This window comes from Primulina tabacum, chromosome 3 (assembly GCF_025594145.1).
Source record: "Primulina tabacum isolate GXHZ01 chromosome 3, ASM2559414v2, whole genome shotgun sequence".
NCBI lineage: Eukaryota > Viridiplantae > Streptophyta > Magnoliopsida > Lamiales > Gesneriaceae > Primulina > Primulina tabacum.
Window position 1 is genome coordinate 7648268 of NC_134552.1, and position 13327 is coordinate 7661594.

The 13327-nt window shown below is 33.9% G+C and overlaps 2 protein-coding genes and 1 pseudogene across 2 annotated transcripts; all 3 read left to right on the top strand.

Moving 5' to 3' along the window:
• Positions 1-3735: 3735 nt before the first annotated feature.
• On the top strand, positions 3736-5840 carry LOC142538915 (GDSL esterase/lipase At5g55050-like). The gene is made up of 5 exons (XM_075644205.1): positions 3736-4042; positions 4169-4311; positions 4780-5001; positions 5099-5360; positions 5437-5840. Exons 1-5 carry the CDS (start codon positions 3781-3783, stop codon positions 5652-5654), a joined length of 1107 nt encoding a protein of 368 aa, XP_075500320.1. The 5' UTR covers positions 3736-3780; the 3' UTR covers positions 5655-5840.
• A 1473-nt stretch (positions 5841-7313) lies between these two features.
• Positions 7314-10023, top strand: LOC142539800 (protein EARLY-RESPONSIVE TO DEHYDRATION 7, chloroplastic-like). Its single transcript, XM_075645517.1, has 4 exons — positions 7314-8442; positions 9200-9366; positions 9472-9556; positions 9645-10023. Exons 1-4 carry the CDS (start codon positions 7541-7543, stop codon positions 9850-9852), a joined length of 1362 nt encoding a protein of 453 aa, XP_075501632.1. The 5' UTR covers positions 7314-7540; the 3' UTR covers positions 9853-10023.
• A 409-nt stretch (positions 10024-10432) lies between these two features.
• On the top strand, positions 10433-13020 carry LOC142539801 (proteasome subunit alpha type-7-like; annotated as a pseudogene).
• Positions 13021-13327: the final 307 nt, after the last annotated feature.

The window sequence follows — 13327 nt, forward strand, 5'->3', positions numbered from 1 at the left end:
GCGACGAATTGCATAATTAAATAGCGTATGATATATGCATATGCAAACTCTTGGATTAGGAACTCTCAAGTAGTTTGGGAAAATTGTCACTTGTTTTTTATATGATTTTGATTATCTGTATTCATAAATTTCAGTTTCGATCCTAAATATTTAAAATTTTGGTAATTATTGTTTTTTTTTTTTCTCAACGGAGTGTTGTAGGAGCCAAATTTGTGTCATATCGAAAACTTATAAAATTGATGCTATTTAATTATTGGAAATTATAGTAAGGGTGTCACTAATTTGACTAAATATTTGAGCAGGTCTCTCGATATTTATATTTGTGAGACGGGTAGACCTGATCTATAATCACCGTGAAAAATAATAGTTTTGACATAGAAAGTAATATTTTTCATAATTTAGGTCGGATCGGGTATCCGTCTCACAAAATTGACTCATGAGATAGTTTCACGAGAAATTTTGTTAAAGTATTTTATTAATTAACGAGTGTCATATGATATTTTCATCGTATTTATATAGAATTTTATAAATTCCGATTTTGACAGGGAACTTAGTGGTTAATCAACTATTTGAACCCACCGCTATTGTTTATTTATAGAGGTTTATGTCACCCCATCATATCTAATATCTAAAAAAATAGATTATTCGTAAATAAGTTTTTCATTTGATTTTGATAATAATTTTGTCCTACCAGTTTAAATATAGTTTTGAAATAAAATTAAAATGTTATATATTTCCTTGGGAAAAAGTCAAAGCACAATAATTTAGATTTTGGTTGTCTGCCTGACGTTAAGAACAAGTATTGAGGTTCGCCAGCCAATGGGATATCCTAAATAAGGAATCTGATCCAATTCTCGTATATACGTTCAGGATTTTGATTGGATAAATTAGTCTTAAATATGCCAGATGTTTTTTTTTTCCTGAAGATATACGACAGATGTAAATTTTCGCTAAATATGGACCAATTCAATAATAATAATAATATGATAATAATAATAATCAAATTGGTGGATATATCAATAGAAGTTGCTGGATTTGAAAATAAGAGTATTGTAATGAATATTTTTTAAAAAAAATAAAAAGAGTACTCCTTCGATCAAATAAATTTTTAAAAAAGTCACAAAAAATTAAAATTGCTAACAAGTTTGATTCATGAACAAATAATCAATAAATTCGCATTTTAATAGTTAAATATGTGTTCAGTTTCTGTCAGATCGATTATTTTATCGCAGTCTCTGACTAACCCCAAAAAAATTTTCGCATTCCATAGGTCCACATGTGTTTTTTCGGATGAAATTCGGTATAAAATATTAAAAATTTGGAACAAATATATAATATTTTATAACAAAATGTTTTAAATATGATACTAATAAATGATTTTCGAGTACTTTAATATGTATAACAAATTTTGATATCGATGACATATTTTTTCGGATGAAAATTCGATAAAAAATCTTGAAAATTCGATATTAATATATGATATTTGAGTACTAAATGTTCCAGATCTTGTATTAATATATGATTTTTGAATAATCAAACATGCATAATAAATTTTGATATTAAATATTAATGAGACATTGTATTTTCATATAAGAATTGGGACAAAACGTTAAATATGTGATATTTCAGTATAAACTTTTTTAGATCGGACACTAATATACGATATATGAGCACACAAACAAGTGTAGTGGATATGTGATATTAACATACGTTAAATATGTGATATTTCAGTATAAATTTTTTTTTTCCGGATCCAAACCAATGTATTGGCAATACCATATATATGTTTCAGATTTTCAATATTTTGTATCGATTTTAATCCAAAAAATTAATTATGGGCCCATATAATAAAGAAACATTTATCACGCAAGGACTATGAAGAAAGTTTTCATCGGACAGAGACTGGATACACATTTTTCTACGATGTTGGAGATTTAAAAACAAGTCGTCCTTTATTAATTAATAGGGACGTTATTACTTTGCGCTTCAAATACAAGCCAATTAATTTCAATTCTATTTCCATAATTTTATTCATATTTTCTCTAAATTTTGTTGTACTTTTATCTGTCCCAGTTTTGATTTGCACTCTTTTCGTCGAGATTGTTACAAATTTTAGGATGAAACAATAGTTGGATATCCACATTCCACACACCAAACTTTGCTTCCAACTATTGTTTAAAATTCATTCTAATATAAAATCAAAAATATTTTTTTTAAATCTCACATGAAATACAAATAAAGAAAACTATATTTAAGTCATATATGTTTTGTTTTTACGATTTTGATAATTTTTATTATTAAAATTCTATTTTACTATGTTATTTTTGTAGTTTTAGTTTTTTTCTATTTGTCAAAAAAACGACGTTGGCGCATTTAATATCACATCAAAATCTGTATTGAAAAAATGACAGACATTTGTCCGTGTCAAAGATCAAAATAAAAAACTTGCTGATTAGAATTTCCCCTAAACAAAAATAATAATATTCATAAAAATTTATATAAATTTCCCATCCAACGGGAAGTTGTGAAATCATTAGCTAAATACAGTTCATCTTTTAAAGTATATATATATTTTCACATCCAACGGGATATATAAATTTCACATCCAACGGTAAGTTGTCGTGAAATCATTAGCTAAACCCAGTTCATCTTTTAAAGTTTAAATTATTATTATTTTTTTTATCAAAGTTGTTTCCAACGTAAGATTTTCATCCTACATACAAGAAATTTAACAAAAAAGACATTATTTACTTTGTGGTCACCATGGGAGCCAGGTCAGATGTCACATTATGTCAACGTAGTAGTCGGTATCTATCATAACAAAGCATCTACTTTGCCGCCAACGTTACTTACGATTTTACCAATAAAATAAAGTATTTAAAGCATAGCATATTCCAAATATATGATTCTTAATTTATGATATCAATAGAAAATCAAATTTTAATTTAGGATAGATAACGGGGAAATTCATCCCAACCAGATTCTAGCATCTCAATGCTACATGAACAATCATGAGATTTATAAATTAAATTACATAATGCATTTGAAATGAAAAATATCATAAATTCATTTTATTTGAAAAACTCTTTCAAAATGGATTTATGATATTTTTTTATTTCAAATGTATTTTGTAATATAATGTATAACTCTCATTGTACATGTAGCGTGACCCCAAAATATACTGCATATGTCATCCATTTCTCCAATTATGTAAATTATTTTTTTGTAAATGATTAATTTTTTTTTATGAATTCAAATAAATAATGTTATTAAAGATTCAGTAGGTTGGATTCGTATCCCCTTATATATATTATTTTAGAAAAATATTCCATAATTATAGAAAGCTACAAACGTAAAATGACTAAATTAGTTATTGAATATATTAAACTAAAGCTAGTTTTATAGATTATTTTTAATACATCAGTAAATTCATGTCATTGCAAGGAGAATAGTAGATTTTTCTTAAAATATTTTTTTAGTTCAGAATTTTGGAGTAAAAAAAGGCGATGAATTAAAATAATTTGAAGTCGAGTTAAACTAGACGACCCATTCTTGTGAGTTTTCTTTAACACCTGTTTATTTATTTTATCCACTAAAATATGCAAACTAGGAATTGAGCTCGTTGTTATATATTGTTCTCATCGATTAACGTTGGTAGAAAAGGACATACAAATCTTACTTATTTAAACCCCCAATAATTCTGACAGAATTGTCATTACAAACTTGGCACAAAGCCACGTTCTAACGCAGTAAGAGGGCAGGATACTGGACTGATTTTTCATGGCTAATATACGCATCCCTGCACTTGTTTGTCTATTCTTCTCGATGGTCTTGGGTACGTATGCCACCCTGTATTCACCATCTGCCGACGGGATGCCGCCACCGATTTTCATTCTAGGAGATTCCACGGCGGATGTTGGAACTAATTCTTACTTGCCTCATAGTAAGGCCATAGCAAACTTCCCATATAACGGCATCGACTTCCCAAATTCAAGGCCTACCGGACGGTTCAGTAATGGTTTCAACAGCGCCGATTATCTCGGTCAGTACACTTTCAACATACTAATACACACACACACACACACACACATACATATATATATATATATGTATATATATGTGTGGACACACATATATGTAACTCATGGAATATTGTTTGGCCCGTCAGGCAAGAAATTCGGGCTGAAGAGAAGCCCGGCGCCATTTTTGTCGCTTCTTACCCTGGGCTCCCGTTTCAAAAAGCATCTTTTCAAAGGCGTAAACTTTGCCTCGGGTGGTGCCGGCCTTCTTGATACCACGGGCTCAAATCTTGTAAGCCTTCTTCACCAACTAATACTATATATATATAAAACAATTTAAGACAATATATTTCATATATATTATTAAAAAAAAATCTGAGTCTTAAGGTTACACTCGTAATTATATATGTTATATGAAAAATTATAAAAGTACTCGTGAATTCAATTAAATTTCTTTTATTTTTTTATTCTCTATTATCCCTTGAAAATGAAAATTTTCTTGTGTAAATATATCGATCATAAAACTATATTAAAAAAAAAATCTAGAATTCTTAAAAAAAATGAGATATTAAAACATAAATATTTCTTTCACCTCTTCGTTTGTCGGAGATTTTCATAGATAGAATATACTAAACACGAGTGAAAAAAGACTTTCAATTCAGTTTATTTTACATAGAATTTTAACATATTCGAAAGAATGATAATTAAATGGATCTGCATGCAGTAATAATTAACTCATTTTGCCTTACGTTGTCAACAGACAGTCATTCCACTATCAGAGCAGATCGCTCAATTTTCCACAGTCCGAGATAATCTCACTGCTCTAATAGGCTCCGATGCAACTGATACATTGCTCTCTAAATCCTTATTCTTTATCAGCACAGGAAGCAACGACATTTTTGGCTATTTCGTGGCCAATTCATCTATGCCACAAGAAAAGTTCATTAGCATTCTCATTTGTGCTTATTCAGATCACATTACAGTAATTAATAGATCTTTTTTCGGTTTTTTATATTTTGCTTTCAAGCTTATTATCTTACTTACGAGCTACTTAATTTTGTATACGTGTTTCAAACCAGACACTATACAACCTTGGAGCACGAAAATTCGGAATCATAAGCATTCCACCAGTGGGTTGCTGTCCATCCCAAAGACGACTTCAGAAAATCGTTAATGGAGTGGACGGCTGTTTCGACCCCATGAACGACCTCGCCCTCGATTTCCACTCAGCGCTGGATACCCTTCTGGGAAACTTAAGCACAGGGCTTCCAGGATTGAAGTACTCTCTCGGAAACGCGTTCAGAATGACTATCGACGTCATATCCAATGCACGAGCCTTTGGTAATTAGCCATGATTTATTCATGCAGCTGGCACAGATCGATGGTGTAACTTTATTAACATGTACCATTGTTGCAGGATTTGACAATGTGGATTCAGCGTGCTGTGGATCGGGATATTTGAATGCGAAGGGCATTTGTAACTTGACAGCTTCTCTTTGCCCGGATCGGCGCAAGTATTTGTTCTGGGATTTGTTCCACCCCACAAACAAAGCTTCTAATCTCGCGGCTGAAACACTCTACAGCGGCCCCCCCTATTACGTGTCGCCAATTAATTTTGCTCAACTGGCTAGCTAACAACAATTAGCGACGATCGATTGTCTCACGTGGAAAAAAAATCTGATTTTCACTCCCAATCGTACATTAGACCTGCGTTTCCTGAGTTTTTGTAACAGCTAGCCCAATATCATATATAAGAAATAAGTATACGATAACATGTTTATGTGGTCATTTAATTATCATTGATAAATAAAAGATACTAGTATTCGCCATATTAAATTTTGTGTTTGATAATTTTTAGGCAAAAATTTGTGTGAGACGGTCTCACGGGTCGTATTTTGTGAGACGGATCTCTTATTTGGGTCATCCATGAAAAAGTATTACTTTTATGCTAAGAGTATTACTTTTTATTATGAATATCGGTAGGGTTGACCCGTCTTACAAATAAAGATTCGTGAGACCGTCACACAAAAGACCTACTCTAATTTTTATGTGAAAATATATATATTATTAGGCGTATTATTGAATCAGATTTACTGAGATAGTTAAATTTATAGATGAATTGAAAAAAAAAAATCAAGAAATGATAGAGAAATGTGTAAAAATTATAATAAAATCACAACAACAAAATTAATTAACAATTATTATCAATGATAAAATTGTAAAGAAATTTTGATGTACATACCAAAATTAATAGTATAAAGTATTGAAGTTATATAAAATATTAATCATTTTTGTACTCTTAATCAAGTTGATTTTTTACGGTGATATAATATGACACAGGCGACAAATCACAAGCATTATGTTCGACACTGTAATTTTTAATATGTAATATTTATTTTCTGTAACAATTTACATGGATAAAGTTTAATATAAATGCGATATTAGATTCAATTTCGATTTTGATTTGTAAAAATATTATACGTACAATATAATTTTGAAATGTTGAAATTAAATATTTGATTTTGATTTGTAAAAATATTATACGTACAATATAATTTTGAAAAGTTGAAATTAAATATTGAATAAATTTTCTGCTAGAAAAACCAAAACAATTACTATTTGACACTTGCCAGATTTTTGCGATAAATTACCGGTAGCCATGTTTGTATCCAGACCAAGTAAAGGCGTTCAGCCATTTGTCCTGGAGATAGTGAAAGTAATGAGAGGGACGCACGTGTATTTTCTTGAAATTTTGTATCATTTTCAGAACAATCCAGCTTCATATAATGTATACACCTATCGTGCATACCTTTGTGAGCACCGATGAGGTGTCACTCGCCTATTGGATGCGCAATTTTTCTATATTTCATCACATCCAATGGGTGAATGACACCCCATCGATCCTCACAAAGGTATGCACGGTAGGTGTGCAGGATATCAAAACTGTATATATACACACACATATTTATAATAAAGATTAATATAAATATTATATAGTCCTTGAAATGGCAGAAATTTACGACAGATGTCTGTTCTGATACCGTGTAATAAATATACTTTTTTACATACAAGAAAAATAAGTTTGATAATAAATTTAAAGATTATTGTTTTGCAATATTAAGCAAGCAAATTTATAGATTTTTTTTCTTTAAAATGAATCAAGCTATTATTATAATATTTACGCGACTGCAGTAAAATAATAATAATTTTCTCCACGGCTACGACGCGGCTACTTTATCTCTTAGGTACTTCCCGGCAGACAGACAGCTTCTACCTTATCTAACTGACACGCGCCGCAATCTTATATTTCTTAGACCTTAAGATTACTGACTTACAGTTGCTTAAATACGAAATCCCGACTCCTCGATTCGATCTTTGTTGTATATGTATCTTAGATTTTGCGTTTGTACCTATATATAAAGGATTAATTTGTTCTTTGGTTGATCAATCCAGTCCTCGGATATATCTGGATTTCAGCCAGTTGATCAAAGAATCAAATTTTCGTCACTGAAATCGTTACGATGTCTTCCAAAAGTTCGAAAAAGCAGAGTTCTTCTTTATATCCGGAAGTAATCCAGAGCAATCCAGATTCAGCTTCTCCATTCGTTTCAGACGGCAGGGGCAAAAATAGTTCTTCTTCATCGTTATACCCTTCTGTTCAGATGGAGGGTTTGGCAGAAAATCTTTTTGCAGAAGAGGAAGGAGAAGAAGCCAGGTACGAAGCGGTGAAAAAAGCTTCGTCCGAGTCTTCTGAGGAAGTACTCATCAGAATCCCAGGTGCTATTGTTCATTTGATCGACAAGGAAAGGAGTGTTGAGCTTGCCAGTGGAGAGTTCTCCATAGTTCAGCTGAGACAGGGCGATAACTATGTGGCCGCTTTAGCTCGCATGGGGGAAGAAATCCAGTGGCCGCTGGCGAAAGACGAGGCTGCGGTGAAGCTGGATGAATCCCACTACTTCTTCACTCTCAGGATCCCGAATGAAAATTACGAAACTGGTGGTGACAATATTTTGAATTATGGGTTGACGATAGCTTCAAAAGGGCAAGAGCCTTTGTTGAGGAAATTGGACTCGGTGCTTGAGAAATTCAGCGCGTTTAAGGTGGAGAAGGCTTCGGAAGCGGTGGAGAAAGGGTGGTTGGCGGCGGCGAAAGATGTATCTCCAGCGGAGATGGAGGGGAAGAAGGAGGAATTGGAGAGAAGCGCCTCCGCATACTGGACAACATTGGCTCCGAACGTGGAGGATTACAGTGGGAGTGTGGCGAGGATGATTGCTGCTGGTTCTGGGCAGGTGGTGCGAGGGATATTGTGGTGTGGTGATGTGACTGCGGATAGGCTTAAGTGGGGCAATGATTTCTTGAAGAAGAGGATGACAAAGGGATCGAGTTCCGAAATTAGTCCCCAGGCATTGAGAAGGATGAAAAGGTAAAACTTTGAAATTTACATAGATATTTTCTTTGAATTGATCAAAACTCGGGAGTTTATGTAGCTGACATGTTTGATTTGTGGTTTGCTGCATTTGTGGTTAGGATCATTCAGAAATTAATTTAAGGCCAAAGGTTTTTTAGACACCTTTGTAATTAACCATTTTGTATTCTAGTTAAGATCATGTGTGCCTAGTGATTGCTGCTCATTAATTGGGGGCAAAACTTGATGTGTTAGTTGTCTCGTATTGATTGGATAAAATATATAGAATTTGGATATAAGGATTTGACCAATTCTTCCTTTTTAGCTAGTTTTTTGGGTCGAGTTAGATTCAAGTTTGAATTTTAACATGGTATCAGGACGGAGGTTTTATCTTATATGATGGACTGTCATATTTGGTTCACCCGTTCTGACCATAGTTGAATCTTTTATAAACTTCACACGATTTTCATTCATTGATGTGAGGGATGTTAGTTGTCTCACATCGATTAGACGAGGTTGATTTAGGTTCAAAGCTTAATCTTAACTGATGGACTGTGCGACTAATTAAGGTGAGCCAGGATGCTATTCATGATGATATTTTAGTAGAGGAGACATTGGTTGGAGTTTGGATTGCATTTCAAGATTATTTCTTCTTAGTTTGATAGTTGGATGCAAATTTATCAGTGCTATACATGCATTTTTGTCCAGTCTCGCAGACTTGGACATTTTGGACCTCTAATTATCTCTCACTGTTTTGAAAATCTGAAATTTCCAGGGTTAAGCAGATGACAAAAATGTCTGAGAATGTTGCTCTCGGAATACTCTCTGGGGTTGTGAAGGTGTCTGGATTCTTCACAAGTCCAGTCGCCAACTCGAAAGTGGGGCAGAAATTCTTCAGCATTCTTCCTGGAGAGATCATTCTTGCTTCCTTGGAAGGATTCAGTAAGTACATACCTTCTTCCAATTCTGACTAATATTAAATTGTGAAACTTTTGTTGGTTCAACGGTTTGATCTCAAATGGTCGATTATTTGGTTTGTGTCAACAGACAAGGTTTGTGATGCTGTTGAAGTCGCTGGAAAAAATGTGATGTCCACTACTTCAGTCGTGACCACGGGCCTCGTCTCTCACAAGTAATTGCCAGCCTGGTGAAATTTTTCTTGTTCATTTTCACAGCGGGCATTAAAATTCTTGTGTTATGTACGTTGTTGCTTAATTTAGGTACGGAGAACAAGCAGCAGAAGTGACTCGTGACGGGTTAGGCGCTGCTGGGCATGCTTTCGGGACTGCTTGGGCTGTGTTCAAGATAAGAAAGGCTTTAAATCCCAAAAGCGTGATGAAGCCGTCGAAGTTTATGAAGGCTGCTGCTAAAGTTAATTCTGCTAAATTGAAAGCTAACCCGAAGAATCCAACCATTTCCGATTCGTGAAATCGACTCATATATGATATTTTGAGTTTGTGCTGTTATCTTGAGTATTCAATAGATATTTTCCAGCTTGTTCTTGGTTTCCTATGGTCTGATTTGGAATTTCTATTTTAGTAACGTTTTATTGGTGTGTCAGTGGAGTTCGTGTCTAATGATGATGCAAACTTATGATTATGATCGGTTTTCGAAACAATGCTTTTTAAATTGGAAAAAACTGTTTTAAGATTTTGTTAAAATATCTTTGGCAAATATTTCTGTGAGACGGTCTTACGGGTCGGATGTTGTTAGACAGATCTTTTATTTTGGTCATCCATGAAAAAATATTATTTTTTATGTTAGGAATATTACTTTTTATTATGAATATTGATAGGATTATAGATGAAAATATTCCTGAAATCGTCTCATAAAAGACCTACTCAAATTCTACTCAATATCTTTTATCATGGAACGTCGATCACATTCATTTATTAAGATGAAAACGTATTGAATTCTATTAATTTTTGTAAAGTAAAGTTTGAATATCATATAATTTTAAAAAATTATATAAAAATTTATATTGAATATTATTATAAACTTTGTTTCAATATAAATTTTCGTACATATATAAAAATTTAAATTGAATAATTTTGAAATTTTAAATTTTATAAAAGTTATTAAAAATCTAAATCCAACAATTCGTTTAATTGATATCTATACGGAAAATCTACTGAAACAGTATCTCCGAGTCCAAAATGGCGCGATATGACACAGCTATAGCCGTTTTCTCGCCGGCTGGTAACCTTGTCCAGGTGGAGTACGCCCTCGAGGTCGTTCGGAAAGGAAACGCACCGATACCCTTGTCTTGGCCGTTGGAAAGAAGTCAACCCCCAAGCTTCAGGATTCCGGGTTACTCTCTTTCTCTCTCGCACCCTCGTAGATCGCTCCGTGGCCGCTTCGGCGATCTGATATTTTCTTGTGATTTGCTGGATATGGGACTTTTGGTTTTGGAGTTATCTTGTTGCTTGGACTTGTGTAGGTATCGTTTGATTTTGTATTCGTGTGATGTTTAGGGTATGATCGCTATTTTAGTTGATGATGGTTTTTAATCCATCGTAGGGATTGATAACTTATTCAGATGCTAAACCCTCTATATGTACTCCTAATAGTTTATGTGATTCAATTGTGCTCAGCTTGCAAATTCTTTCAATTTATGTATTGATGTTGGAAATTGTTCATGGTTCGCAGTACCACAGTTCACACTTTGAGCTCTTTTTTAATGTGTCTCCATTTGTTGTAACTTCCGATCAGTGAGAAAGATTGTAAATTTGGACAGTCGCATTGCATTGGCCTGTGCAGGGGTAAAACCAGATGTGCGTGTGCTTATAAACCGGGCACGTATGGAGTGCCAGAGTCATAAGCTTACATTTGCGGACCCGTAACAGTTGAATACATAACTCGGTACATTGCTGGTCTTCAGCAGAAGTACACACAGTGGTGGTGTCAGACCTTTTGAACTTTCGATACTAATTATTGGTTTTGATCCACACAGTATGCCATCGCTCTATCAGACCGATCCATCTGGGTCTTTCTCAGCTTGGAAAGCAAATGCAACTGGTAGAAACTCAAACTCTATCCGGGAGTTCTTGGAGAATAATTTCAAGGAAACTGCTGGCCAAGAAACTGTGAAGTTAACCATTCGTGCATTGCTTGAGGTAAATTATCCGTGTAGATGCAACTTGATGCTTTATGCTTTACCATCTTTTGTTTGATGCTGTTATCAGTTCAACGTATCTGTACCTGCCTACCTGGTCTTTCTCAACATCTGTTGGGAGTGACTATTGCAATTTAATATTTGTTGTTTTTCAAGCATTGTCATATATTTGCCTATTAATGCATTTTGCGGCTTATTTATTTATCTTTCATTCTACGGGAAATTTTTGGGTCGCTGTTCCACAGAAATAAAGGATGCAAAATTACTTCATCCTATCATTTTATCCTACAGAGGAAATTGGTTCTCATTGATGTTATTTTTTCTCCTGTTGAATGTTTAGTATTTTATATGTTTTCGGACTATGCGGTTTGTAATATTTATTGAGGGGATGCTGAATCTTGAAGGTTCCACTTCTTGTTGGTGTGTGCATTTCCTTATTTAGTTATTTATATAATGGCATCTAAGTATAAAGATGTCAGGCGTGATGTTCTTGTACATATAACAGTTTCTCAAGGACCTCTTGTTTTACTTTCTGTAATTAAACAAAGGACTAGGATATAAATAGGATTATCTGTATATATTGTGCGTTGTTGTGTTCCATAACTGATGTGATTAGTATGAAATATGTGTAATTTCATTCATTGACGTGTGATCTTGTCACAGTGACCCGGAGATTCACCTTAAGGGATCATTTACATCCAGAAATTTTCCATGATACATGAAAATTTCATGTGTGCGTTTTTACAATGGACTGTGCTGAGGTCAATGAGTCTTTTGGCTGCTGAGATTCGTTCTCCTATCCAGTGGTCTGTGAGTTACGTGTCCATAAAAATAATACTGGTTTTAACAGTCCATGCGTCTTTTTCTGCCAGTCCTCTAGCAAAAATAGCTGTCTGTGAGATCCACCAAAATTGATGCTCGATAAAATCTGAGCATCCCCATCTCATCCCTTCCTGCTTTCTAAAGCACATGGTTTTTGAAAGAAGTTTTGATGAATTTCTTACACACTTTCCTTTGATAAGGATGTTGATAGATCATCCATCTTCATTTGATTCCTCTAGGTTGTCGAGGGTGGTGGAAAAAACATAGAGGTTGTGCTAATGACTAAAGAACATGCACTGAGGCACAGCTTGAAGAGGCTGAAATCGATGGTATCTTTGCTGATATAGAAGCAGAGAAAGCAGCGGCCGAGGCTGCCAAGAAAGCCCCCTTCAACTAAACAAAGTCAGTGCTGCGGTTCAAACTCTGGAACCGAAACTGGAAACTTTTGTTCCAGATTATAGCCTTTTGCTGCTTATTATGAGCTATGTTTGTCAGATCTTATGATCCATACTTTCAGTTAGATTATAGATTGTCAATCTCTTCTCCCGTTTCACCTTTTCAGTTTACGCCAATGAATTGCATGATCTCTTGCATGCTCCATGTATGAACCCTTCGCTTTCAGAAATAATCTGGATTGCAATAGAAAGTCTTTCTGAGTTTCTTCACATATTTTAGATAATAGTTGAAGGTATATTAATTGATGGGATTGTAATAGTTTTTAATATCAATTTTGGTCCTTTGTGGATTAGAATTTACTCCAAGTGTTGCTGGTGGTAGAACTTTGTGAGAAATGTCATCTCCCGATATAATTCAAATTTTGATTTAGCAGGGAGGGGTTGATATCGGGCCAGGTTCCCAAGTGAATTTTACTTATTTCTCATCTTAAAAATTAATTAACATTTTATGTAGAAGAAGCCTGGCGGAAATCAAAACTGATTATGGGACGTCAGCTGTGTTCTTTCATTT

Coding starts and splice junctions, on each gene's coding strand:
- LOC142538915 (XM_075644205.1), top strand. CDS start 3,781: ATGGCTAATATACGCATCCCTGCACTTGTTTGTCTATTCTTCTCGATG. Junction 4,312..4,779: donor ATACCACGGGCTCAAATCTT/GTAAGCCTTCTT, acceptor CGTTGTCAACAG/ACAGTCATTCCACTATCAGA. Junction 5,002..5,098: donor CTTATTCAGATCACATTACA/GTAATTAATAGA, acceptor GTTTCAAACCAG/ACACTATACAACCTTGGAGC.
- LOC142539800 (XM_075645517.1), top strand. CDS start 7,541: ATGTCTTCCAAAAGTTCGAAAAAGCAGAGTTCTTCTTTATATCCGGAA. Junction 9,367..9,471: donor TGCTTCCTTGGAAGGATTCA/GTAAGTACATAC, acceptor TTGTGTCAACAG/ACAAGGTTTGTGATGCTGTT. Junction 9,557..9,644: donor ACGGGCCTCGTCTCTCACAA/GTAATTGCCAGC, acceptor TGCTTAATTTAG/GTACGGAGAACAAGCAGCAG.